At 46.6% G+C, this 26,117-nt stretch overlaps 1 protein-coding gene across 3 annotated transcripts in view; it reads right to left on the reverse strand.

The window, feature by feature from the left end:
* OPHN1 (oligophrenin 1) overlaps nucleotides 1–26,117 on the reverse strand; it is a 683,898-nt gene that overhangs the window by 402,725 nt on the left and 255,056 nt on the right. For all 3 annotated transcript variants that reach the window (XM_078640140.1, XM_078640141.1, XM_078640142.1), the window contains exon 2: nucleotides 13,599–13,694. In XM_078640140.1, coding sequence (XP_078496266.1) covers nucleotides 13,599–13,694 — 96 coding nt within the window. The remainder of the gene's footprint in view (nucleotides 1–13,598; nucleotides 13,695–26,117) is intronic.

Consider the following 26,117-nt stretch of genomic DNA (forward strand, 5'->3'; position numbering starts at 1 on the left):
TTATTACTGCACAGTATTTGTGCCAGAAGCTGCTCACCGGTGTCCAATACGTATCCTTGCTCAGTACTTGCCACATATAATGTTGTTTGTTTTTATTCAGAACATGTTTCCTTAAGCTTGAAATGTATTTGATATGAGTTGACATGTTTTTCTTACTTGTTGACCATGCTGTATTGTTTGTACTTATCGCGCTGCCATGTATGACTTGCTAATTCAAAATGTATATCTCCTACGCAGTATCTTTTTGCCACCTTAATGTAAAAACCGGAGTGACTTTTATCATGTGTTATGCACACTGTGTCAGTATGCTATCTATTCTGCTATCTATTCATACTTTAGTGGTGTATTTGCTCATGTTGCATTCACTAAGCGAAATCTTTATATTTTATTGATTTTCCCGATCTAGATATTTACAGGGCACTAAACTTCTATTGGTTCTCTTTAGGGAATTTGTTGTATAGGAGCTGGTCTCCATACAATCATGCTTATCTTTCAGTGTAGGTTGTGCAAGCCCTTTACATTGGTTTTAACCCATAGATTTGTGTGTCTAGTAGCTTAGGCATCACACCCTTTTCACATTTAGTTTGTAATGCTCAATGGACAGTGTACCCATATTTTGGTTTATTATGCGCAATGGACAATGAATCCATATTTTGGTTTGTTATGCGAAATGGGCAGTATACCCACTCTTTAGTTGTAATGCGCAATGGGCAGTGTACCCATTTTTAGGTTTGTAATACGCAATGGGCAGTGTACCCATATTTTGGTTTGTTATGCGCAATGGGCACCTGATCCTCCCCTGCCTTCCGCGGGAGCTCAGACCAGCGAAGCCCTGCATTTTTAATCTTTTCACTCTCATTTTGCTTCATTTTTTAAAACTTACTTCTGTCCCCTTCAGGGACCTGTCTCCTACTTTGTGGCCCCCCGCGCAGCCGAGGTTGACGCTGCAGCGGGTCAGGCTTCCTTCGCTCGCCGCCACCAGCAAGCCGCCCCTTAGCCACGCCCACCTCCGCAGGCCACGCCCACTTTGTCCTTATAGGGAGGAGCTGATTACTAGCTCAATTCACCTGATCCTCCCCTGCCTTCCGCGGGAGCTCAGACCAGCGAAGCCCTGCATTTTTAACCTTTTCACTCTCATTTTGCTTCATTTTTTTAAAAACTTACTTCTGTCCCCTTCAGGGACCTGTCTCCTGCTTCGTGGCCACCCGCCCAGCCGAGGTTGACGTTGCAGCGGGTCAGGCTTCCTTCGCTCGCCGCCACCAGCGAGCCGCCCCTTAGCCACGGCCACCTCCGCCAGGCCACGCCCACTTTGTCCTTATAGGGAGGAGCTGATTACTAGCTCAACTCACCTGATCCTCCCCTGCCTTCCGCGGGAGCTCAGACCAGCGAAGCCCTGCATTTTTAACCTTTTCACTCTCATTTTGCTTCATTTTTTAAAACTTACTTCTGTCCCCTTCAGGGACCTGTCTCCTGCTTCGTGGCCCCCCGCGCAGCCGAGGTTGACGCTGCAGCGGGTCAGGCTTCCTTCGCACGCCGCCACCAGCGAGCCGCCCCTTAGCCACGCCCACCTCCGCCAGGCCACGCCCACTTTGTCCTTATAGGGAGGAGCTGATTACTAGCTCAACTCACCTGATCCTCCCCTGCCTTCCGCGGGAGCTCAAACCAGCGAAGCCCTGCATTTTTAACCTTTTCACTCTCATTTTGCTTCATTTTTTAAAACTTACTTCTGTCCCCTTCAGGGACCTGTCTCCTGCTTCGTGGCCCCCCGCGCAGCCGAGGTTGACGCTGCAGCGGGTCAGGCTTCCTTCGCTCGCCGCCACCAGCGAGCCGCCCCTTAGCCACGCCCACCTCCGCCAGGCCACGCCCACTTTGTCCTTATAGGGAGGAGCTGATTACTAGCTCAACTCACCTGATCCTCCCCTGCCTTCCGCGGGAGCTCAGACCAGCGAAGCCCTGCATTTTTAACCTTTTCACTCTCATTTTGCTTCATTTTTTAAAACTTACTTCTGTCCCCTTCAGGGACCTGTCTCCTGCTTCGTGGCCCCCCGCGCAGCCGAGGTTGACGCTGCAGCGGGTCAGGCTTCCTTCGCTCGCCGCCACCAGCGAGCCGCCCCTTAGCCACGCCCACCTCCGCCAGGCCACGCCCGAACGCCACTACAAATCATGTGTCTCCCCCATACGCGTAGCGGACGGGCGCAGCGGGCGCGCCGTTTGCGCGCTAAAGGCGCGCCTAAGGCAAGCCCGTCTGCGCACGTCTGCGACGGGCCGGGACCAGGGGCAACGCACCCTGCCCCTTCTCTGGTATACACCCCAGCCCAACTTATCGCTCTCACTGCTGTCTTCCCTCCCTCACCATCACTCTTGCAACACCTTCACACACTTGGCATTCTTGTCTTTTCTCCTCTTCACCCGACTCCAGTTTATACTAGTCCCTCTCCACCTGCTGCTGACCCTCCTCCTGTCCCCTGTTTCCCCTTCGTCCCTGTCCCCACTGTAGCCTCTGCCTTATTGCTCAACACCCGCTCTGCTGTCAAACATCAGACAGCTCTCTTCAACCTCCTAACCACCGACTCCCCGGATTTCCTTTTTCTGACCGAAACTTGGTTCACTGCCGATTCCCTCCCCGACCTTCTAGCCATTCTCCCTGACACCCATTATGCCCTCCGGGCTGATCGCCCGGATGGCAAGGTGGGGGGAGGGGTGGCGATGATCATTCGGTCGTCCTTCAAATTCCAACTTCTCAACTATCCCCCCATACCCAATGTGGACTACCTTGTGGCTCGCTCTCTTAATCTTTCTGCCCCCCTCACTGTTGTCCTTGTGTACCGCCCCCCCCAATCTATGCCTTCCTTTGTAGCCTCCCTTCAGGACCTTATGGCCACTCTTGTGGTCAACAATTCCTCCGTCCTTTTGCTCGGCGACTTTAATTATTGGCCGGGCGACCCTAGGGAAGATCTCCCCTCTAAAGATTTCTCGGGCACTCTTCAATGCCTAAACCTCACATCCCATGTTTCAGTCCCTACTCACGCCCAGGGTCACATCTTGGACCAAATTTGGTCCTCACGTCCCTTTGTCTCACCTCCTCTCATATCCCCATGCGTTTGGTCGGATCATTTTATCATCTCCTTCTCTATCCATCTGGGAGCGGTCGATAAGTCCCCACATCCGAAAAACATCTTAGCTCGCAATTGGAATCGGACCGACCTTGACTCCCTCTCGCTCACTTTGGCCTCCTCTGCCCCCAATCTCACTAATCTTCATCTTGAATCCCAGGTTAACGCTATCGGCACTTGGCTTTCCTCGTCATGCGATCTAGTCGCCCCGCTCAGAAAGATCAAGGCAGTCCGTCCATATGACGCGCACAAATGGTTCTCCCCAGAACTTAAAACACTTAAACTCAACCTTAGGCGGTCGGAACGCCACTGGAGACGGACCTATTGCCCTTCTCTGCGCGTCAAATACAAATCACTCCTCACTGAATATAAAAAAGCGATCCTAGCGGTTAAAACCGCATACTTCACTGAGAGAGTAGCTCTCGTGGCCAACAAACCCCGTGAAATTTTCTCTCTGGTCCACAATCTTGCCACCTCTGATCGCTCCACTCCTAGTTTAGTTCCCTCACAGTCCCTCTGTTCCTCACTTAACGACTTTTTTATCGACAAGATCGTGAAGATTAAAGCCAACATTCCCACAGTGCCTCAACCCCGTCCCACTTGCTCCTCTATCTGCCCCTCTTCCTCCTTCGCCCTTTTCCCTCCCATCTCCACCGATTTATTTTTAAAACTTTTGGTTAAAATCAAGTCCGGCTCTCCTGCGGATTGCGCGCCTGCACGCATCCTCAAAACTCTCTTCACCAACTGTCCTGTTCCCCCTCTTGCTCTTCTTAATTCGTCTTTGGCTTTAGGATCTGTTCCCTCTTCCTTCAAATCCGCTATAGTTCTCCCTATTTTAAAAAAAAACGGTTTAGATCCCTCTCTTCCCTCCAATTTCCGTCCCATCTCCCTTCTTCCCTACCTCGGCAAGATCCTTGAAGCTCACGTTACTTCCTGCCTCTCCTCTTATATAGAGGAGAACGGCCTCCTTGCATCCCATCAGGCGGGATTCCGCCCGGGCCATTCCACGGAGATGGTGATCCTGGCAGTCTTGGATGAGCTCAAGGGGAAGGCCGACTCCAACCTCCCCAAGCCCTGGTCCTTCTCGATTTGTCCGCTGCGTTTGACACGGTTGACCATTCCATCCTTCTCGACCGTGTCAGCGCAGCGGGCATTCGGGGCACGGCCTTTTCCTGGCTGGCGTCCTTCCTGCGGGATAGGCCCCAGGCAGTCCATCTCTCCGGTTTCTCTGCTCCTCCCCGCACAGTCACTTGCGGCGTCCCCCAAGGTTCCTCTCTCTCCCCCCTTCTTTTCAATCTTTATATTCACCCCCTCATCACCTCTCTCCTTGAGCTGGGGGTTTCTGTGTACAACTACGCAGATGACCTCCAGCTCGTCTTTGATCTTTCCTCTACCCCTGATTCTCTTCCCAAGTTCTGTTCCACTTTAGTTTTTATCTCTGACTGGATGAGCGCTAACCATCTGAAGCTCAATCCAGACAAGACGGAACTTGTTCTCACTGGTGGCCCCTCCAATCCTTGGTCCCCTGCACTTCGGCCCCTTTCTTTTGGTCCCCCCCCGGTGCCCGCCTCCTCTGCTCGCACTCTTGGTATTAAAGTCAGCCATGACTTATCCATGCACAGTCAGATCAGCTCCGTCGTGCTCTCTTCGCCTAATCCGGAAAATCTCACGTTTTTTTTCTACCGATGCACTTAAATCCATAGGCATGGCCCTTGTCATTTCCCGCCTTGACTATGGTAATGGTCTGTACGTGGGCATACCTGCTTACGAATCCCGTCGCCTACAGGCCATTCAAAATCAAGCTGCTCGCCTCATCCTTTCCCTCCCCAAATCTTCTCGTATCACCCCGGTTCTCAAATCACTTCACTGGCTTCCTGTCCACTTTAGATCCTTTTTCAAATTGGCCTGCTTAGCTTTTCGGGCTCATTTCCGTTCTGCGCCCCTGTTCATCATTTCTCTTGTCTCTTCTTATGCCCCGGTCCGCACTCTTCGCTCATCTTCTCTCTCTCTTCTTCACATCCCTCGCTTCCGTAAATCCAGAACAGGGGGCACTCGGTTCTCAGTCCTGGCTCCCCAGTTCTGGAACAGTCTTCCTCTTTCCATCCGTTCCATTCCCATCTACACTCACTTCCGCAAAGCCCTTAAAACTTTTCTTTTCTCTCAGGCATTCCCTTCCTAATTTCCCCGGGTTCCCTCTGCTGAGCTCTGATTAGGTCGCTAGCGCCAGGAAGCCGTTCGGCCACCGTGCGCTTTATTAAATACTTTATTCATTCATTCATTCATTCATGGTTTGTTATGTACAATGGGCAGTGTATCCATATTTTGGTTTGTTATGTACAATGGGCAGTGTACCACTCTTTTGTTGTAATGTGCAATGGGCAGTGAACCTATATTTATGTTTGTAATGCGCAATGGGCAGTGTACTCATATTTTGTTTTGTAATGCACAATGGGCTGTGTACCCATATTTTGGTTTGTAATGCGCAATGGGCAGTGTACCCATATTTTGGTTTGTAATGCGCAATGGGCAGTGTACCTATATTTTGGTTTGTAATGCGCAATGGGCATTACGCCCAATCTTCTTTTGCTTGTAAAGGGGAAGAGGTGTGGTGTGGTGTGGTGTGTCGGTAATTAATTCAATTCATTCATTTTTGGATTGATTGCCTATTTAAATTTTTGCTATTACTAGTCTTACTTTTGTTTATCCTTTTTGCTGTTCATTAAAGGAGGAAGGTGTGTAGTATACTGATCTTTAATGTAATACACCTTACATGCCTCTCTGCCTTGCTGTCAAGAACATACCATTTCTTCGAGTTCTTGTCTCCTAAGGGACAAATTCATCCCTCTTTCAGACGCTAGACATACATCAACATCTAAAACACTGCTGGGAAGAAGTAAATGAGCGAAATAAATGAGAAGAAACTGACCTGCCTGCCAATCAAGGAAGAGAATACTAAACCTATTTATGACAGACCACTCAATATCACTAGAGACGAGAGGTGCCGCTCGAGGACCCCTTCAACTACAACAACCATTCGTGCATCAGCGCCAAGGCAGTAGAAGACATAGCACACTATGTTAACAGTGACGGCTGCTCCGCCAAGGCGGAGGACTGTCACCCCACAGGAAAAATCAAAAAATGATGACAATGTTATCATTTTATTTTTCACTAGTGGCTGGTGCTGTAAAGGTGTGGGCGGTGTGGGCTGTGCTGGCCACAGAGCAAGGGGAGGAGTGGTGGCGCTATGTAAAGTCTGCTTGACGGTTTGGCCGGCTGCGTTGGACTGGCCCAACAGTCATGCGCACTTTGAATGTTCCCCGCCAGGCTGCAATACACAGTCTGGTGAGAAACATGCCCAGGCTCCAAGTCTCCGTCTGAGGGCCGAACCGCAGCGCTCTGACCAATCAGTGTTGTGATTGGCTAAGGAAGCCTGGGTGTTTCCTATTCCTGCGTTGTAGATGGAGAGAATGGAGGAGAGCCGGACACCAGGAAGGTAAGTGCATTTTTCTTTCTTTATGTTTCCCCTTTTTGTTTATTTATTTTATTCAACACCTCCTATACCCACTTCCCCATCCACCACTACTCCCAGGTAGCAGCCACTACTGCTTGCTATCAACAAGGCCATCTCACAGGCCAAAGACAACTCCTAGATCACAAATGTGGGTCTGTCATTGAAATGTGAGAGAAAATTCATTTAAAGCTAGGATTGGTCTCCCTGCTAATTAAAGAAAACAATGAACATGGCTCCTGGAATTGATATGAAATGGAGGACCAAACTGTAGCAGGGATGACTGAATCATGGGATTTGAATGAGACAGTGATGCAGCATAATGTGGCAAATGCTACTAAAGTATTATTACTCTATCTTGCCTTTTTAGCAAACATGTATACTGTCATTAGTACCAGATTACTAGCAGAACGGAGCAAAGAGGTTCCTGGTTTCTAGTTAACATTTGCACAGGCTCGGCCACTGCTTGCCGCCATGTGTGCCACTTTTTCCAGGTAACTTTGACCTGTATAAGAAACAGTGTTGTTGAAACATGCAAATTATGCAGCAGGTGGTGAATTATCTGGCAAGAGTGGTTGATCCATAATCGTACGGAAAATGTCCCAGAATATGCCGCTGAATCGCAGTGATCCTGGTGATGAATTAGACTTTGGGAGCTACAGATCTCGTTCTCAAATCCCCGCCTGAGCAAAGGTAAAGGAACAAGTCCCTCTAAAGCAGCTGCACGAAGACTTTGAGGTTCTCGCTCCAATACACGATGACTAAAGGTAGCTTCAGTAGCTTCAGCTTGGCCGGGTACAGAATTTCCAGAGCTCTACATCAGGCGGCACCTCGTGTAGACCTGGTCCTACCTGACCTGCCAGAGCGCCCGAGACCACCAGTGCCGTTCATTAGAGCGCCCAGTTGACGGAAAGGTCTGAAGGGGTTCTGACATAGCCACTCTCCTTTCTTTCCCACAGCAAGAATGATCCAGTTTGGACACTGTGTCCAAGGCTCACTTCGCATTTTGCTTCCCATAGGATTGCAATCTCTGCCTTTTCAATACGGACTTAAAACACCTCATTGGGATGATAGAGTACTTTGGCCGTGGATATACTATGTAGATGGGTAATTAGTAAATGCACTGCATTGCAGCTATTGTATAGAGCTTGCTATCTGTAGGTGGAGCACTGAGCACTCGCCCAAGTGGATAGAAAGCTGCACCATGTAAGGTCTGTGGTTGGAAGGGTGTTGCTTTTGAGCTTATGTGGGAAGTACTGTTTTCATGTTGTGCAGAAGGACCATCGCCATGTGGTTATCTTGTTTTGGGACACCGCTCCTGGCGGTGTTATTGGCGAGGGTATGTGGGAGATAGAGACACAATTTACAATTGTAATAATGAGTAAAAGATACGGGCACCTACACAGCATCTGCCTAGCCATAAGGGCAGCGGGGTGAGGTGTGTATGTACAGCAGGGTGTTTTAAGCAAGGACAGCCCAGTAATCCATGTGGCACCGTGCACGAGGCAGAGATGGTGCGGGAGGAGTAAATCAATGACCAAAGAGCAAAAATGGGAATTGATTCATTGAGCAATAGCCATGCGCTCTTTTAAGGCAAAGACGCTGCCTGCTGCTGAACAAATACACCCCATGAGCAAGGAAGGGAGTGGACGAGCAATCGATGCTGGCAACCTGAGCTGAAACTACACGGCCTTTAAAAGGCGCAGCTTCCACCTCACCTTCAGGGCTGAAGGAAGCCAATATTTTCAGCACAGGGTTGAGACAGCACGACCCTCTCTGGCACTCAAAGGCTCCCAGTCAGGTCGTGGGTCAGACCCCAGCCAGACTGGCACCCTGCACGTGCAAGAGTGGGGGACAAAACACCTGGGGCCGTATCATGCATTGTGTCCAAGGTGCAACGGGTGTATGCACCTGCTGTGCGCATCTCCAGGGCACCAGCAGCTTGTACGGCTCCTTCTGTATTTCTGATAGGGCTGACGCACATATATCACCAGTGCTATCATGGGTGGTTGTTTCCTTATCTGAAATGGGGGCGTGGCCCCCATGCAAATGAAGGAATCTCTTTGTCTCTGTGCCAGCACCATATTATAGACGTGGGCGCAGACACAAACAGGTCCACAAAAAGGTGGAGCACTGTCACTGAGCTTCCTGAAGGAAGCCCTCTCAATGGGTGAAAGGGGGTCCCATGGATTCCTCTGCAGGCGGGGGCAGCCACTAACTGTACCCACCTGCAGGGGAGCTCTCGAAGCCCTCTGTAAATTGCAGGCGGGTTGCCGCCTCCACCGAGAAACACCAAGCAGCTTTGAAGCAGCCACTCCTCATTTCAATGAAAGCGCTACCCCTGGGGCAGCACATTCATTGTAAAAGGGCACACTGCCCGTCTTCGCACCTGGTGCTGCGCCGTGGCACCAACAGGGAAAGTGCCCCCTATGTGTAATACGGCCTCTGGCAGGTTACTTACCTGTTAGTACAACAGCAATTCAGCCTTCTTCGTGTCACCCTTCTGACCTCTCCCCCAAATGACCCCAATACTTTTCGTATGTCCCAAAGACCCATGCTCTTTTTAGTTTACATTAGGAAACAAGCTCCTGACTTTCTAGAATTTACTCGAGACAACTAGCAATTTCATTATTAGTAGTGAATGATATTTCATGGTAAAAAGGAGACAATGCGGTGAAAGGAGACTTACTCTGCTTCCAGTGTTTCGGCTAGGGCAGTGGCATGGTACAGATTTGGTAGTTCTTACTTTGTACAAACTTACATCAGCTCTTCTGTAATCAGTGAACCTTGCTAAAACACTTTGTACATTTACCTCCAAAAGTTAATGCTTCTTCCAATCTCCTCTTCTGCCCTGCCTAGTCCCCTTCCACTACCCTCCGGCCCCACACTGCAAAAATACGAGTAAAATCTGTCTTTGTCAGCATTAGAAGATGTACAATAATCACTTCCATCTAGTCGCAATGTCTCCGGCTAGTCTTCTGGGGCGCTACGTCCCTTCCTGCTTGCTGCTACCCATTGAGAAGATATGACCCATAATTTGCTTCTGTAGATAACAGGATATGAAAATACACTGACCAGATTCAGGATCTGCAGAGTAGCATCTTTTCTTCCTCTTCCTACGGAATAAGACGGACATAGTCTTGTAGCACAACTAGCGCTGGGATGCCTACGGGTCGCCATTACCTCTATAAATGCGTATGAAGTATAGTAAAACCAATACTGTGGGAGTCACACACACTCAAACTGCTCGTGGGTTGGACAAGCTGTGATTTTTTCAGATACAGTATATTTTTATAACGCCACCTTATAAATATTTGTTTTCCCTGGCCTTGCAGAGCTAGAATCTGGACAGAATAGGTAGCCAACTATATATCAGCAGTGTGATACATTAAGGTGGTTATAATACAGGTCACAATATTTCACTAGTCAAAAGAAGGCACTCAAACTCCTTCTAGCCCTCACTGGTCCCATAAGATGATGGCTCAAACATGGTTTGCTTCCACCACATCATGTGATTAGGGTCTTCCAATACACCATGCTGCATAATCAGCTGCTGTGACCTTTCCGCCAGCGCTTGGGTTTGTGACATATAGCACAAAACATCATGGGACTAATTTATTTTTTCATGTTAAATCTATGGGTCTAAAGGTCTCAGAATGCTCACCTGTTTACACCCATGTAATGTAGCTGCACTCATCACGGTAAACAATACTACATGGTGATTGCCTGGTAGCTCTCAGCAATGCAGCAAGAGCATGTGCCAGAGTCCAGGGATCTACCCTGGAATACCCACCCACAAGCTACACCCGTGCAGGCCGGGAGCAAGGAACACGCTTGAGGCTGTGCAGCCAGGCACAGGGACTTCAGGGCTGTCAAGCTTCTCCACGTTGCCAAGGTACCATGTGTGCAGCAGTGGCTTTCTTTTACCAGCCATTGCTATCAAGCAAATCAAGACTACAATGAACAGGATACACTTAGCTTTCAAACGAAGATCAGGATTAAGCCGGTCTCACTTCTCTGTTCACCAGTTCCTGCCTTATGGAACCACCAGGGACCCAATTTACAGCATGCCCCGTTGCAGCACACAGGTACTTTATGGGTAAATGTGAGAAAATGTGCGTTAGACAAAGGGCAACAAGAGAGCCCTCAGGAACGCCAGCTTACTATGTTTGTAGAAGTCAATATATAAACTGATCTATGAATCTTGTCGAAGTCTGGGTATATACTTGGGTGTGGCCAGTGTTCAAGCTGCCAACAAAGTTGCTGTCTTGCCAAGCGGCTCTAAGTTGTCATACAATGTTCATAGACGCCTTCAGAGTGGCAGATCCAACATCTCACTGTAGGAGATGGAAGGAGCCACCACAAAACCATCGCATTGTGTGTCAGGTTCGGATCCTAACAGTCTGCACGAGCCGGAGGCCTTCACTCTGAATCTTCTAGCTTTGTGTCCAACCATAGAATACAGGGCCTGCAGTTCCACTGGAGGAGCAGGTGTCCACCAACTACACTGAATGGCACTTTAGCTTCTAAGCGCTGGGCGGATAAAGTTAAGAGCAGCATGATCATCCAATGGTGGCAGATCTCTCCTACCGGCGCCTCTCTCCATCCATGCTGTGATTGGGCTCTTGGACCTAACCAGCATGTGGATGTGTCTCGGCCCAGGAAGTGCCCATGCATCCGAGCTTGTTTTGGCCTCGTCTGAAGCTTGGCATTGCTCCAGTGCTTGCTTGCAGCCTCTCTCTCTTTCAACTCATTCCTGACGAGGCGCTTGTGCACCGTTCATTCATCGCATGAAGCCCTGAGTTACGTTTGAACCTCTTGTGTTCCAACCGGTCCAGACTCCCGTTCCATTGATATGATGCGGTGCTGTTTGTGCACCTTTAGCCTGCTGCCCCTTGCCCAGAGATGGCTACAAGTTGGCCTTGTCTCGATGGATAAAGGGCAGCAAATGTTACTTTGGGAAAACACAAGCCAAGGACCCTGATTTGGGACGGCTACTCTTGCTTGGCCCAGTACCTGAATCACCGAAAGAGGTCAGAAACATAGAAGTGATTTACTAAAGAAAACTCTTGTTCATTCTGCATTAAATAAGGAAGTCAGAAGAATACACCATAGCCTAAGGATTGCCAGATCACGGACTTTGCACAAGGCCTGTCATTCCTTGCTTGCAGGATCCCATCTCAAGTGCCGCAATGCAGCTTACGTGAGGCAATGGCTGCTCCATGTATTATACTGTGCTACGCCATGCTATATTCTGTCACCATACTCGCCTGGCAAACGTGTAACTTTTGATGCCCAGAGGCAAAGTCCAGTGCCCCCTGTGGCTCCTTGAACTGGCAGCAGGAAAAGCTAAAAGCTTGGGGTTTTATGATAAGGATCTCACTTTCAATGCTCACATGCCATTTCGACATGGTATCACCAAATGATAATCTCAAGAACAATCCGCCCCTTCATTCCAACCCAGCTCAGATACCCCGAGGTGAATGCTTCAGCCATCTCTGCTATTTGAGCCTCCCAGCGTCTGCACTGAACAGGCTGCATCGAGTGCAGAAAATGATGAGGAGGCTGACTTCTGGCTTCACAGAATTCAACAGGGTCCAACAGGCCGTCTTAGTCTGCAATGGTTTCTGGTCACAACCCAGATCCAATTCAAAGACCATGACGAATAATCCTTCCATGGAATTGGGCCCAAGGTCCCACAAGAACTTCTACCCAGATTCTCTGACAGTCAGCCACTTCCTTTTGACAGCGTTTCAAAACTTCTCGACAGGGAGGTTACTTTGTTGTGGCACTCTCCCTCTGGAATTCTCCACCTCTTCATCTGCTTATTAAATCCTATCATTCTTTTCAAAGCACCATAAAGTCCCAGTTGTGCTGTTGAGTCCCATTGTCTGTACTGTCCAGGTTCACTGCCATGAAGCCTTCAGGCCTTGCTTGTGTCTTCCAAGGAGTGCACCTGCTGTGATGGAAAAGGCTTGGGATCAGACTGTCTGGATGATCCCAAGCCAAACACAGCAACTTCATCCAGACATTGATTATATACCTCAACTGGCGATCAACAAACAATTTTTTTTAAATAGCTTCGTAAAAGCACACAAAATAATGGCAAAGCTGGTAGATCAGGCATACCGATGAACTGCAAAGGCTGGAAAAACATGAGCCCATTTGTGCTAAAGGAATGCACTGCCCAATGTATGCAGCCATATACATTTACTGTGCCTGTGCAAACACACCATGGCAGTGTGTCCCATTATCCCCCCCAAAAAAATATGTAGTTGCCGAAGAACATGCTCTGCAGAGAATATGACTCATTACTACACGAGTCATTACATTGCGTGCCTTCACAACTTGGTCCTTACAACGACTGCGTTATTATCACGCAATGCCATTACTACTCAAGTAATAGCATCGACTTGCAGTAGATGGTGCGCTAATATTCAAAATGTATACTTTACTATTCCAACTCCAGCCTATGCAACAGTAGGGAAGGTGTTGGAATAGTAAACTATACTATTCCTTATGTTAGCACGCCAACTACTGCAAGTTGATGTACTGACTTGCGTAGTAATGGCATTGAGTGCTAACAAAGCGGTCGCTGTAACAACTGCGTTGTAATGGCATTGGGGTGTAATGACCGCGATGTAAAGGTTGTTTACCTCTGCAGAGCTTGGTCATGGGTATGAAGTCAAAAAGAGTTCTGGAGTTCATACTTTCAATGGATGGGTCAACTGTACACGCAGGGCTGTATCCACTGTAATATATAACAACATCCATGTGGAGCTCGGCTGATGTGGGCCACTTGGTAGTGGACTTACCTTTTTCAACTAAACTAATCCCTGCACTTCGATAATGGGGTGCTGTGAGACGTTCAGAATGCCACCTACATTTGATAACCAGAAACATAATACGTATTCCCACGTAACTAACCACAAACTGACACCCACCCTGCCCAAGAAGGCTCCATTTGAATAACTTACCGATGTTGAGCTCGTCATCGGTGAGTGTGTCCCCAATGAAGTCAAACTGGAAGCTCTGCAGGGTCTGTGAAAACTTCTGCACCGCATTAGAGTACCCTGGAAAGAAGACAATCCACGTTAGTGCCATGATGAAGTAGAAACCTAACACCAAGCAGCAAAGTCACAGACTTGCAACTGTACATTAGAGTAAATACAAAAGTAAATTAGAACTCTAATAGGTCATAATATATATACATTGCATCCTCAAGACTAAAGATATGTATGTGACCATTCTGTGATTCTCTTCACTTTTGTGCGTACCATACAATTCAACACATTGTTATGTAGAATGTATTTATTTATCAAGTTTTGTAAAGGGCGAACTTGACCCCCAGGTATCAGAGCACTTTATAGAGTTAGCACAGCAGCAATTACACCAGTTTCATATGGAGAGAATAGAAAAATACACAGCACAAAAATGCATAGTAAAAAGTACATAGTAGAGAGTGAATAAAAATACATAGTAACAGTATATCAAACAAGTATACAATAGACAGTAGGAAATGTTAATGATACAGATCTGAGGTGGTTATGGTAGGGTGTTGCGAGGGTGGGGAGAACAGAGGCCCAATTTTTCCTCATGGTGGAGATTCTCATATTCATTTGAAGGGTGTGGAGTAGGTAAATCAGGTCAGTCAGATTGTTTAGGGAGGAGGGTTTAGGTATTTATTGAGACGAAGAAGTTTAAGTTTCTTCTTGAAGTGAGGGCACGTGGATCCTGAGGCGCAGTGTCCAGGTTCTGGGAGCGTTTCTCGAGAAGGAGTTGTTTTAGTACAGGCACAGGACAGGAAACAATAGTAGAAAGCCACCATGCTGAAACACCAGTCTCCTTGCTGCGGTGTTAACATAATGATGTCTCTTCCTGGATAGCACAGTTTCGATCCAGGTTCTACATACTGTGGTAAGAGTCCTGGCAGCGAAAGCTGTCACTCACACTGGCTATGCTTGAATGAATCCAGGCTGTGTCTCCTCAAGCCAGACATGGCAATGGCTCGCCACCCTCCACAGGTGTGAAGATCACACGGGGAAGAGAACTGGCAGTGATGGGGATATCGGGCCCGGGGACCCAATTGCCAAAAGGTTTTTGCACACTTTAAGTAGAACTGCCCACCCTAAGCGTGGAAGGGTATACTCAGATGTGAGTCCCTTGCTCATTGCACCATCAGGATTCAAGCAAGCCGGGCCGAAGACGCCTGAAATGGCAGAAACCGGTCCCCGGAAGCTTGTTTCCTTCCCAGTGTAAGAATTGGCGTTTGTAGTCTGGTCTGCCCTGTTCCCATGATGCACTGGGCCAGGGACAGACTAATTTGCATACAGCCAGGTTCTGAAACTGGGATGGTGCAATGAGCTAAAAAACGGTGTTGGATCTAGCCCTGATCTCTTGACTGGGTAAGAGTACTCTGCTTAATTCAGAGACTCTGTCCATCACCACCCCTTGTTGTAAATAATTTTGTCCACCCTAAGCGTGGAAGGGCATACTCAGATGTGAGTCCCTTGCTCATTGTACCATCAGGATTCAAGCAAGCCGGGCCGAAGACGCCTGAAATGGCAGAAACCGGTCCCCGGAAGCTTGTTTCCTTCCCAGTGTAAGAATTGGCTTTTGTAGTCTGGTCTGCCCTGTTCCCATGATGCACTGGGCCAGGGACAGACTAATTTGCATACAGCCAGGTTCTGAAACTGGGATGGTGCAATGAGCTAAAAAACGGTGTTGGATCTAGCCCTGATCTCTTGACTGGGTAAGAGTACTCTGCTTAATTCAGAGACTCTGTCCATCACCACCCCTTGTTGTAAATAATTTTGTCCACCCTAAGCGTGGAAGGGCATACTCAGATGTGAGTCCCTTGCTCATTGTACCATCAGGATTCAAGCAAGCCGGGCCGAAGACGCCTGAAATGGCAGAAACCGGTCCCCGGAAGCTTGTTTCCTTCCCAGTGTAAGAATTGGCGTTTGTAGTCTGGTCTGCCCTGTTCCCATGATGCACTGGGCCATGGACAGACTAATTTGCATACAGCCAGGTTCTGAAACTGGGATGGTGCAATGAGCTAAAAAACGGTGTTGGATCTAGCCCTGATCTCTCGACTGGGTGAGAGTACTCTGCTTAATTCAGAGACTCTGTCCATCACCACTCCTTGTTGTAAATAATTTTGTCTCTTCCTGGATAGCACAGTTTCGATCCAGGTTCTACATACTGTGGTAAGAGTCCTGGCAGCGAAAGCTGTCACTCACACTGGCTATGCTTGAATGAATCCAGGCTGTGTCTCCTCAAGCCAGACATGGCAATGGCTCGCCACCCTCCACAGGTGTGAAGATCACACGGGGAAGAGAACTGGCAGTGATGGGGATATCGGGCCCGGGGACCCAATTGCCAAAAGGTTTTTGCACACTTTAAGTAGAACTGAGCTGTGAGTGGAAGTCCCTGGCACAGGAGGTCACAGACACTGCTGCCTGTAGATCAGACTCACTAGGAGATACTCTGATGGCTGGCGGGTCGTACGTGGGCTTTAGTAATTCTGCAATGAGTGTTTCTAAAAGAGTGACATGGAAAAAGTAGGATGACTTTTACAAACTCGTACGTTGCTGGGTATTGACATAGGTTTGAATCCCATTTCCTACATCAGTCTTAACAGAGGGGTGGGGGGGGGGGTAGGATAGGACTTGTCCCCCTTTTTGCACTGAGCGGCATAAATATGAGGAAAATCCAGTGCATGCGTGGAGGACATCACATATGCATTTAAATATCAATATACCGGCTTTAAGTGGACCGGGTCTCACCGGTGCTGAGCACCGGCAGTTTTTTTAAAGGGGGCTTCGAAACAGGTCTCTATCAGGCTCTGTTTTGTGCCCTGGCACAGGCGGTCCGTTTCTTTCTGGACTGCAGTGACAGCAGGCACATCGGTGTGCGCTGCTCACAATGCTCACTTCTCATTAGTGGAGAAGTTACGGCATGACGTCATGCTAGGTGAGCCTTGTAGGGGAAGGGAAATCCTTTAAAGAGAGTCACTTTCTCTCTGGATTCCCCTTCTCTTTTTGAAACTTAGGAGCAGCAACCTTGTCATGGTGTCATCAGGGCTTTAAGTGGAAACTTTTTCAATATTATATAAAAGCCATAGTTGCTGCTTATTTATCGTATGCAACTAACAACCATTGACAAAGCCAATAGTCCTGACTTCTTGTAGGTATGATATTACTTGTATCTTATATCTGGATGCAATAACAAACACCAAAATACAAGTCGGGCGCCCCACTATGCTAAGCACAGATTTTAAGTTAACGTGTTTAAGCCACGCCCTTAATTTCTTTGGCCCCGCCCATTTGAGACCACCCCGACCACCCACCCACATTTTTTTCATCCCCACTTAAAGCCCTGTCAATATATCTAAACATCAATATAACAAGTTCATTGTACATTTCGCTGCCTGCTCCTGCAGAGTTTGTGAGTTGTAGGAAATATGTAAATATATGCAAATGATTTGTGATAGTCGTCAATGGGCAGAAGTATGCATGTTTGGTAATTAGGTGGGGGGGGTGTTGTGCTGCTATCTTCAGGTGCTCTGCTGCATGCCAGTCTCTCAGCAGCAGTTCTTCCTGGAGGTGACGTCACCTCCTCTGCGGCTGTAGACAGGGGGAGTATTGCACACGCATAAACGGCTACATGTTTCTTGTGAGGGCTGAGAAAATAGCTACAAATGATTTTCTTTTTCTCTATTTGTACATTTTTTAAATGTCTTTATAATGTTAAAGCACTAAGGTGTTTGGCAACAGCTCTATAATATATTTTTTGTCATAGATTTAGCACTCAGCTCGACAGGTCCTTATCCAAGCCACATAAACCCACCCCGAGAAAATGGGCTTCATTTCTTTATCAGACACAAACGAAAATAATAAGCATGCTTGAAAAGCTGTTGTGTGGCGGGCGGACAAGAACTTTGAAGCTAGCGCCAAGAAAGCTGTTTTTCCTGCTGGCGCTGGAATGAATCCATCCTGAACAATATTGCATGGTGTTAAATTCACATTCCCGCTTTGGAAAACATATGGCATGAGGCTGAAACTGAAAAGAACAGAAACTCTGGTTCCAAGAAATAGCCCGACCAACGTCATACAGACCAAGAATGGCCGGTCAACCCAAACACCACCAGGATGAAGATGTAGTTTCACAAAGGTCTACCCCAGGGCCAAATGCAATAAAAAAGGGAAGGGGGACAAGCGGGCACCGTGTCCAGGCCTTATTAGGTACAGAGAACTCTAGTCTCTGAGCCATTCACTTTTTTAAAAGAGTGGGGGCCCCCCACCCCCACTCCCAAAGCCGTACCAGGACCCCCTTCCAAAGACTTCCCAGGACCCAGGGCCCCATCCACCAGGGCCATCTGTCTCTGGGAAGGGAGGCGGCGTGACATTTTTTTTTGCCGAGGGACCCCTACCCCCCCCCCCCCCCCCCCCCCCAAGGCTGAAATTAGAATAGGAGGGGGGGTCATGTGCCTCCCCAAGCCTTAAAAGGTCCTGGGGACCCAATCCCCCAAAGCTGTATTTTTTTTTAATAAGGAAGGGGGGGGGGGCTGCGTTGCACCCTTCCCAGAACCTCATTAAGCCCAGAGAACCCCATCTTCCCCAGGGACTTTTTTTTAAATGGGAGTTTGGCTGCCAACCCAAACCTATTATGGTCCCATGGACCTTATCCCCAGGGCCTGATCCTAATATAAACAACACGGGGGAGTCCCAGGGCCCCCAATGGACCCAGCCGGCTTCATGCATGGTAAGGGAGCCAGCATTGCTCCCCACGGGCAGGAGCAATATGTGTTCTGTTTCCCTGCCCAAATCAGTGCGGGCAGGGAAACAGAACACAAGTCTGCTCCCGTTTGGCAGGAGTATTTTTAAAGCTTTCACCTGCTAGAAGCAGACTTTGTGTTTGCTTCCATTCGGCGGGAGATTTGCAAATGCTCCCAGTAGGCAGCAAACACAAGTCTCCCTGCCCGTGCGAGCAGGGAAACAAGTGTGTCCCAGGGTGGGATCCCACAGTATGTGAGCCACCCCTCGGTGATGAGGTCCCCAGGGCCATTACAGGCTCCGGGAAGAGGATCCGCGTTCCCCTCCCTTTTAATTTAAGTAGCTGCCCTAGGGAATAGGGTCCCCTGTCCGAAAACAGCTGGGTGAAAGGGGAGAGGGGAGCGGGGGGTTTCGGGAGTCGTGAGTTACCCTCCCCATAATGAAACAATATTGCCCCAGACCATCTTTTACGCAATCCCACAGTAGTCCAGAGGTATTGTGGCAAAAACCACTGAGTTACATTTTTTTGCCCTAGGGAGGTCCCTCTGAATCACCCCGAGGGACCCAGGGGGCAGGCTATCCCTACCCTGCCCGTTACATTATTTTTTTCCTACAAGTTCAGGACAGGTGACAAAGTTCCAGAGTCCTTTGATGAATGCCAACATTTTTCTTATGTTGCTGGCAGCCAACCAGAGCGCCCGCAGAAGCAAGATGGCTGAAGGGGAAAAAGCTCCCTGGGCAAACCAGAATGCTCTATTTTTTTTAATTGGGGCTCCCGAGACTCTTGCGAGCCTCTCGCATTATGGGACCCCTCTTTTTTCTCAGCGCGCGCTTGACAGTTCACCCCGAAACATTCTGTGCACAACTAGTCAAAAAGAAGCAAATTTTTTGAAAGTTTTGTGGAGATTCATCAAACAGGGCCAAAGTTATGAGCAACCCAAAACACACTATTCCTATGGAACAATATATATATATATATATATATATATATATATATATATATATATATATATATATATTTCTCATCAAGAAAGTTTACAGCACTCCACGAATTCCAGGAATTTGCCTTTATTCAAAGCGCAATTATCACCTTTACCACCACCAAAGTTTCAGCCAAGAAATGGCCTTGATCACAGACACCGTGATCAAGGCCATTTCTTGGCTGAAACGTTGGCGGTGGTAGTGGTGATAATTGCGCTTGGAATAAAGCCAAATTGCTGGAATTCGTGGAGTGCGGTAATCTTACTTGTTGAGGAGTTTGTTACGAGATTAAGTCCGACCTCGCAATACCGCACCGGCTGTGAAAGAGTGCGCGCTGAATCTGGACTGTTTGCTGACATGGAGAAGAACCACGCGAGCAATTGGCGGTATCTGAAATCTATGCAGTGGAACAAGTGCCCATAAATGTGAGAGGACGAGATCGGGAAAAGATTCTAAGACAAAAGGAGTCCAAACTTATTTTAAATTTTAGAACTTTACCCCTATGGGCTTGAATCAGGATGAGGAACTGCATTTGCATTTGTAAATGGAATTCCCTGAAAAACTTTTTGAAATAACTGGAACTGCTCAAAGAAAGTTAAAGAATATGAGAAGAAGATTTTACTATAATAAGAACTGGTAAAAAATGAACGTTGATAAAAGACTACATAAAGGAAAATGTGGTTTGACATTAATTCTCTCTTTGACCAAACTTAGTTTTTTAATTATTTGATAATGAAATAGAGATTTTAATGTTGTTTTTTTGACCTGTTAGGGGTCAATGCGTCACTGATACTATGAATATTGTGAATATTATCATTATGACAATTGAGTTTGACCGAACGGTAATGACTATAGAAAATGCCCACCGGAGGGCTTACATAGATGTCAAACAATAGGATGGAACAGTTCCATGGTTAATAATTGTTATGCTAAAAGTCATTACGGATTGAAAGTTGTCCCCTTTTCAGTGAAATCAAATGGTTTAACAAATGAAGCAATTTGTGATATGCACGCCATTGATTACTGTAATTAATTTGGTAATAATGAATAGTTACTAAACAAATGCATTAGGAAATATTGACAATGCTTGGGCAAGAAAAACATGTGATGCTTAAATTAAATGAGAAAAAGTTTATATAAAAAATTGCCTAAACTACCATAACCATATTGCCTAGCGGCTTACTAGAGGAAATTATATTATTCCAATCATACAACAGAGTTGTTTAGCCGCTAATGGCGTTTTACTGAATCCCCGTGATCAAGAGGCTTGCAGCCTCGAAACACGTAGGGGCAAGCTGGCAATCTGAGAATAAACAGGATGGTTTAAGCAACTTTGGATTTAAGCGTTTTATTTGGCACTGTGTGTGCGAAGGAAAATACCTTGGAGAAGGAAATTGGATATATATATATATATATATATATATATATATTGCTGCTCCTCACGCACCGGTATGCGCGGCACTCACAGGCGGGTGCTGACACGCGAGGGTGCTCTCGCAAGTCTATTGCCGCTCTCTGCTCCCAAAGTAGAATCTCCTCCACAAGAATAAAGCACTCACGGGGGCCGTTTGAATCGTTTATTAAATCAAAACCAGCAACCTCTGCAAAACCAGCAACCTCTGTTTTGCAGAGGTTGCTGGTTTTGATCTAATAAACGATTCAAACGGCCCCCGTGAGTGCTTTATTCTTGTGGAGGAGATTCCACTTTGGGAGCAGAGAGCGGCAATATATATATATATATATATATATATATTTATATATATATATATATTTATATATATATATATATATATATATAGAGATATAGTGATATATATATATATATATATATATATATATACACACACACACACCTCCAGCATCCAGAAGGAAGAGGCCACACGAGGATCCCTTTGGAGACTTTATTCAGGATAGCAGATAGGCATAATGCATTTCGGTCACAAACCTTCCTCAGACGCCTCTACCAGCCAGGAACATGGCCACAACCCCACCGTAAAATGTTCCTGCCACTCTCCAATAGGTGAGAGCGCACACCTGTCCCCAATCACGTGATTGTCCAAACGGATGCAGCGCTGTAGGCACTACATCACCCAAGATACATCATTACTGGGCAGAAATTACGTGGAAAATCACAAAGGGAAAGTCCATGTGCGCTGGTGTTGAGCAGGTGTGCCCGGTAAGTTAAAAGTCCTCAAGTCTCCTCCGGTCCCCGCATACGTTCCAACCCCCCAATAGCACATCCACGGGGACGTGAGTTGATAATCATACACCATACACCAACACACATCGTGCAGTCACGATTCACCATGGGTAGCTGCCATATATATAGTCAGGTTTGCCTGTTTTAAGCAAAAACACTGCTTTGCAGTGAAAGGTGTTTGGACAAATTAATGTGTGTGGCAAGGTGCAGTGTCTGGCAAGGTGCAGTGTCTGTTTGCGTGACTGTACCTAGCACAGCACAGGCCCTACCTGCCCCCTCTAGAGACACTAATGCTTATTAAAAAGACCCAAGTCAGCAAGAGTACATCTATAACCTTAAATGTCCAGGAAAAATGAAGAAAATATAAACTAAAAAAAATATTTGTAGACCGAAACAATGAAGAAAAAAAAAATCAGAAAAACCATCCCTAAGCCAGTTCAAAAAGTAAGTTTTCAAAGCTCTATCAAAAGTCAGCAGTTGCTAAGAATGTTAGGAAGCGAATATTCACAAAAATATATCCCCTGTACGATGGCGACAGCACACATCAGAAGAAGAGCAGAAACCAATACCAAGAGAAAAAACAAAACAAACATTGGCACTAACAAGCCAAAACGACCCCCAGCGTGTCACAACAAATGCAAAGGTATGCATCATAATGCATGCCGACGCCTGACATATTGGCTTTGTCAATGCTTGTTTCTTCTTGGGTACTGATGGCCATGATTATTTGTGGTACAACTGCTGTAGTGACCATTCAACAGAATTGGCCTGTGTGTCACTTTGGAAAGAACTGACAAACACCTGCAGGAGTGACTAGTACAGATATAACATTCCCAAAAAAGAAATCAACGAAGGACTAGAGGAGAGGTGTTGAAACTGTGAGGGGAGGTGAAGGAGAGGCAGCGAGTCACAGAGTCATCAGTAGCATATTCTGTCACTCACGTCATGTCCTAGCTGGGGTCGGTGTCAAAAGGGGGTGGGGCTCCAAATAATCATCAATGTCCCCCAACCCCATTCCAGCTCAAGAATCACACTGGATACTTTAACACTTTGGGAAGACCAGGCCGCCCACAGCATGTGGGTAATCCTGCATTTGTACATGGGATAGATGAATATAACTGAAATATTTAAATTGATAAATATGTTTAGAGCTTCATATTTTCCAGACAATTAATTCTGGGGCGGGGCAATGATTTTTCCTGCAGGGTTGGAGGTGCAGCATTACAAAGTTTGAACACCACTGGACTAAGCGGCCGAATGAGTTTCTGGCATTTAACAAATCCAGCAAACATCAAATCGCTTGAGCGCTCATGCTGGAAACTGCAGTCTGAATGAATGAATGAATGAATGAATGAAGTGAGCAGTGAAAGAATACAATTCATCCACTGAAAGACCCGTTAAACCAAAATGATCCAGGGATGAACAAATACAAGAATAAGGAGGAAAGTCATCAGCCTGACAACAAAGGCAGCCAATCACGAGCAGTGGGCTGACCCAAACCCGCCCTAAGCACAACAGGTCTGCCATATAATCTGCAAGCGCTGTCTGCAGCCAAGTCCCAAAAGCAAAGGGACTGCTGCTGGGGAGCCTTAAGCTGTCATTCAAACGAGGAAAAGAGAGGAGTTTATGAGTTCTGCCAAAACAATCGTCCTCACGGGTAAGAAAACATTTGAAAAGAGACAGAGAATATTGCTGAAGTGTTAAGAATATGGGCAAAAAATAAAGGAATCAGCAAAGGAAGATGATGGAAAAAGAAAAACATAACAACTGAGGCAATTTTCAGACTGAAAGATCGGACTGAACAGTGGGTAAAGATGGCCGCCGCCTTCTGAATTCCCAATTGATTGCGACGTTTGAAGCCACTCTTAGTACAAGCGCTGCAGCAGGACACTGGCTGGCTCAAGCAACCCCTAGCAACTACTTTATTTTGGTGCCATCTGTCTCTGGGAAGGGAGGCGGCGTGACATTTTTTTTTGCCGAGGGACCCCTACCCCCCCCCCCCCCCCCCCCAAGGCTGAAATTAGAATAGGAGGGGGGGTCATGTGCCTCCCCAAGCCTTAAAAGGTCCTGGGGACCCAATCCCCCAAAGCTGTATTTTTTTTTAATAAGGAAGGGGGGGGGGGCTGCGTTGCACCCTTCCCAGAACCTCATTAAGCCCAGAGAACCCCATCTTCCCCAGGGACTTTTTTTTAAATGGGAGTTTGGCTGCCAACCCAAACCTATTATGGTCCCATGGACCTTATCCCCAGGGCCTGATCCTAATATAAACAACACGGGGGAGTCCCAGGGCCCCCAATGGACCCAGCCGGCTTCATGCATGGTAAGGGAGCCAGCATTGCTCCCCACGGGCAGGAGCAATATGTGTTCTGTTTCCCTGCCCAAATCAGTGCGGGCAGGGAAACAGAACACAAGTCTGCTCCCGTTTGGCAGGAGTATTTTTAAAGCTTTCACCTGCTAGAAGCAGACTTTGTGTTTGCTTCCATTCGGCGGGAGATTTGCAAATGCTCCCAGTAGGCAGCAAACACAAGTCTCCCTGCCCGTGCGAGCAGGGAAACAAGTGTGTCCCAGGGTGGGATCCCACAGTATGTGAGCCACCCCTCGGTGATGAGGTCCCCAGGGCCATTACAGGCTCCGGGAAGAGGATCCGCGTTCCCCTCCCTTTTAATTTAAGTAGCTGCCCTAGGGAATAGGGTCCCCTGTCCGAAAACAGCTGGGTGAAAGGGGAGAGGGGAGCGGGGGGTTTCGGGAGTCGTGAGTTACCCTCCCCATAATGAAACAATATTGCCCCAGACCATCTTTTACGCAATCCCACAGTAGTCCAGAGGTATTGTGGCAAAAACCACTGAGTTACATTTTTTTGCCCTAGGGAGGTCCCTCTGAATCACCCCGAGGGACCCAGGGGGCAGGCTATCCCTACCCTGCCCGTTACATTATTTTTTTCCTACAAGTTCAGGACAGGTGACAAAGTTCCAGAGTCCTTTGATGAATGCCAACATTTTTCTTATGTTGCTGGCAGCCAACCAGAGCGCCCGCAGAAGCAAGATGGCTGAAGGGGAAAAAGCTCCCTGGGCAAACCAGAATGCTCTATTTTTTTTAATTGGGGCTCCCGAGACTCTTGCGAGCCTCTCGCATTATGGGACCCCTCTTTTTTCTCAGCGCGCGCTTGACAGTTCACCCCGAAACATTCTGTGCACAACTAGTCAAAAAGAAGCAAATTTTTTGAAAGTTTTGTGGAGATTCATCAAACAGGGCCAAAGTTATGAGCAACCCAAAACACACTATTCCTATGGAACAATATATATATATATATATATATATATATATATATATATATATATATATATATATATATATATATATATATATATATATATATATATATATATATATATATATATATATATATATATATATATATATATATTTCTCATCAAGAAAGTTTACAGCACTCCACGAATTCCAGGAATTTGCCTTTATTCAAAGCGCAATTATCACCTTTACCACCACCAAAGTTTCAGCCAAGAAATGGCCTTGATCACAGACACCGTGATCAAGGCCATTTCTTGGCTGAAACGTTGGCGGTGGTAGTGGTGATAATTGCGCTTGGAATAAAGCCAAATTGCTGGAATTCGTGGAGTGCGGTAATCTTACTTGTTGAGGAGTTTGTTACGAGATTAAGTCCGACCTCGCAATACCGCACCGGCTGTGAAAGAGTGCGCGCTGAATCTGGACTGTTTGCTGACATGGAGAAGAACCACGCGAGCAATTGGCGGTATCTGAAATCTATGCAGTGGAACAAGTGCCCATAAATGTGAGAGGACGAGATCGGGAAAAGATTCTAAGACAAAAGGAGTCCAAACTTATTTTAAATTTTAGAACTTTACCCCTATGGGCTTGAATCAGGATGAGGAACTGCATTTGCATTTGTAAATGGAATTCCCTGAAAAACTTTTTGAAATAACTGGAACTGCTCAAAGAAAGTTAAAGAATATGAGAAGAAGATTTTACTATAATAAGAACTGGTAAAAAATGAACGTTGATAAAAGACTACATAAAGGAAAATGTGGTTTGACATTAATTCTCTCTTTGACCAAACTTAGTTTTTTAATTATTTGATAATGAAATAGAGATTTTAATGTTGTTTTTTTGACCTGTTAGGGGTCAATGCGTCACTGATACTATGAATATTGTGAATATTATCATTATGACAATTGAGTTTGACCGAACGGTAATGACTATAGAAAATGCCCACCGGAGGGCTTACATAAATGTCAAACAATAGGATGGAACAGTTCCATGGTTAATAATTGTTATGCTAAAAGTCATTACGGATTGAAAGTTGTCCCCTTTTCAGTGAAATCAAATGGTTTAACAAATGAAGCAATTTGTGATATGCACGCCATTGATTACTGTAATTAATTTGGTAATAATGAATAGTTACTAAACAAATGCATTAGGAAATATTGACAATGCTTGGGCAAGAAAAACATGTGATGCTTAAATTAAATGAGAAAAAGTTTATATAAAAAATTGCCTAA

Source organism: Lissotriton helveticus, chromosome 4_2 (assembly GCF_964261635.1).
Source record: "Lissotriton helveticus chromosome 4_2, aLisHel1.1, whole genome shotgun sequence".
Taxonomy (NCBI): Eukaryota; Metazoa; Chordata; class Amphibia; order Caudata; family Salamandridae; genus Lissotriton; species Lissotriton helveticus.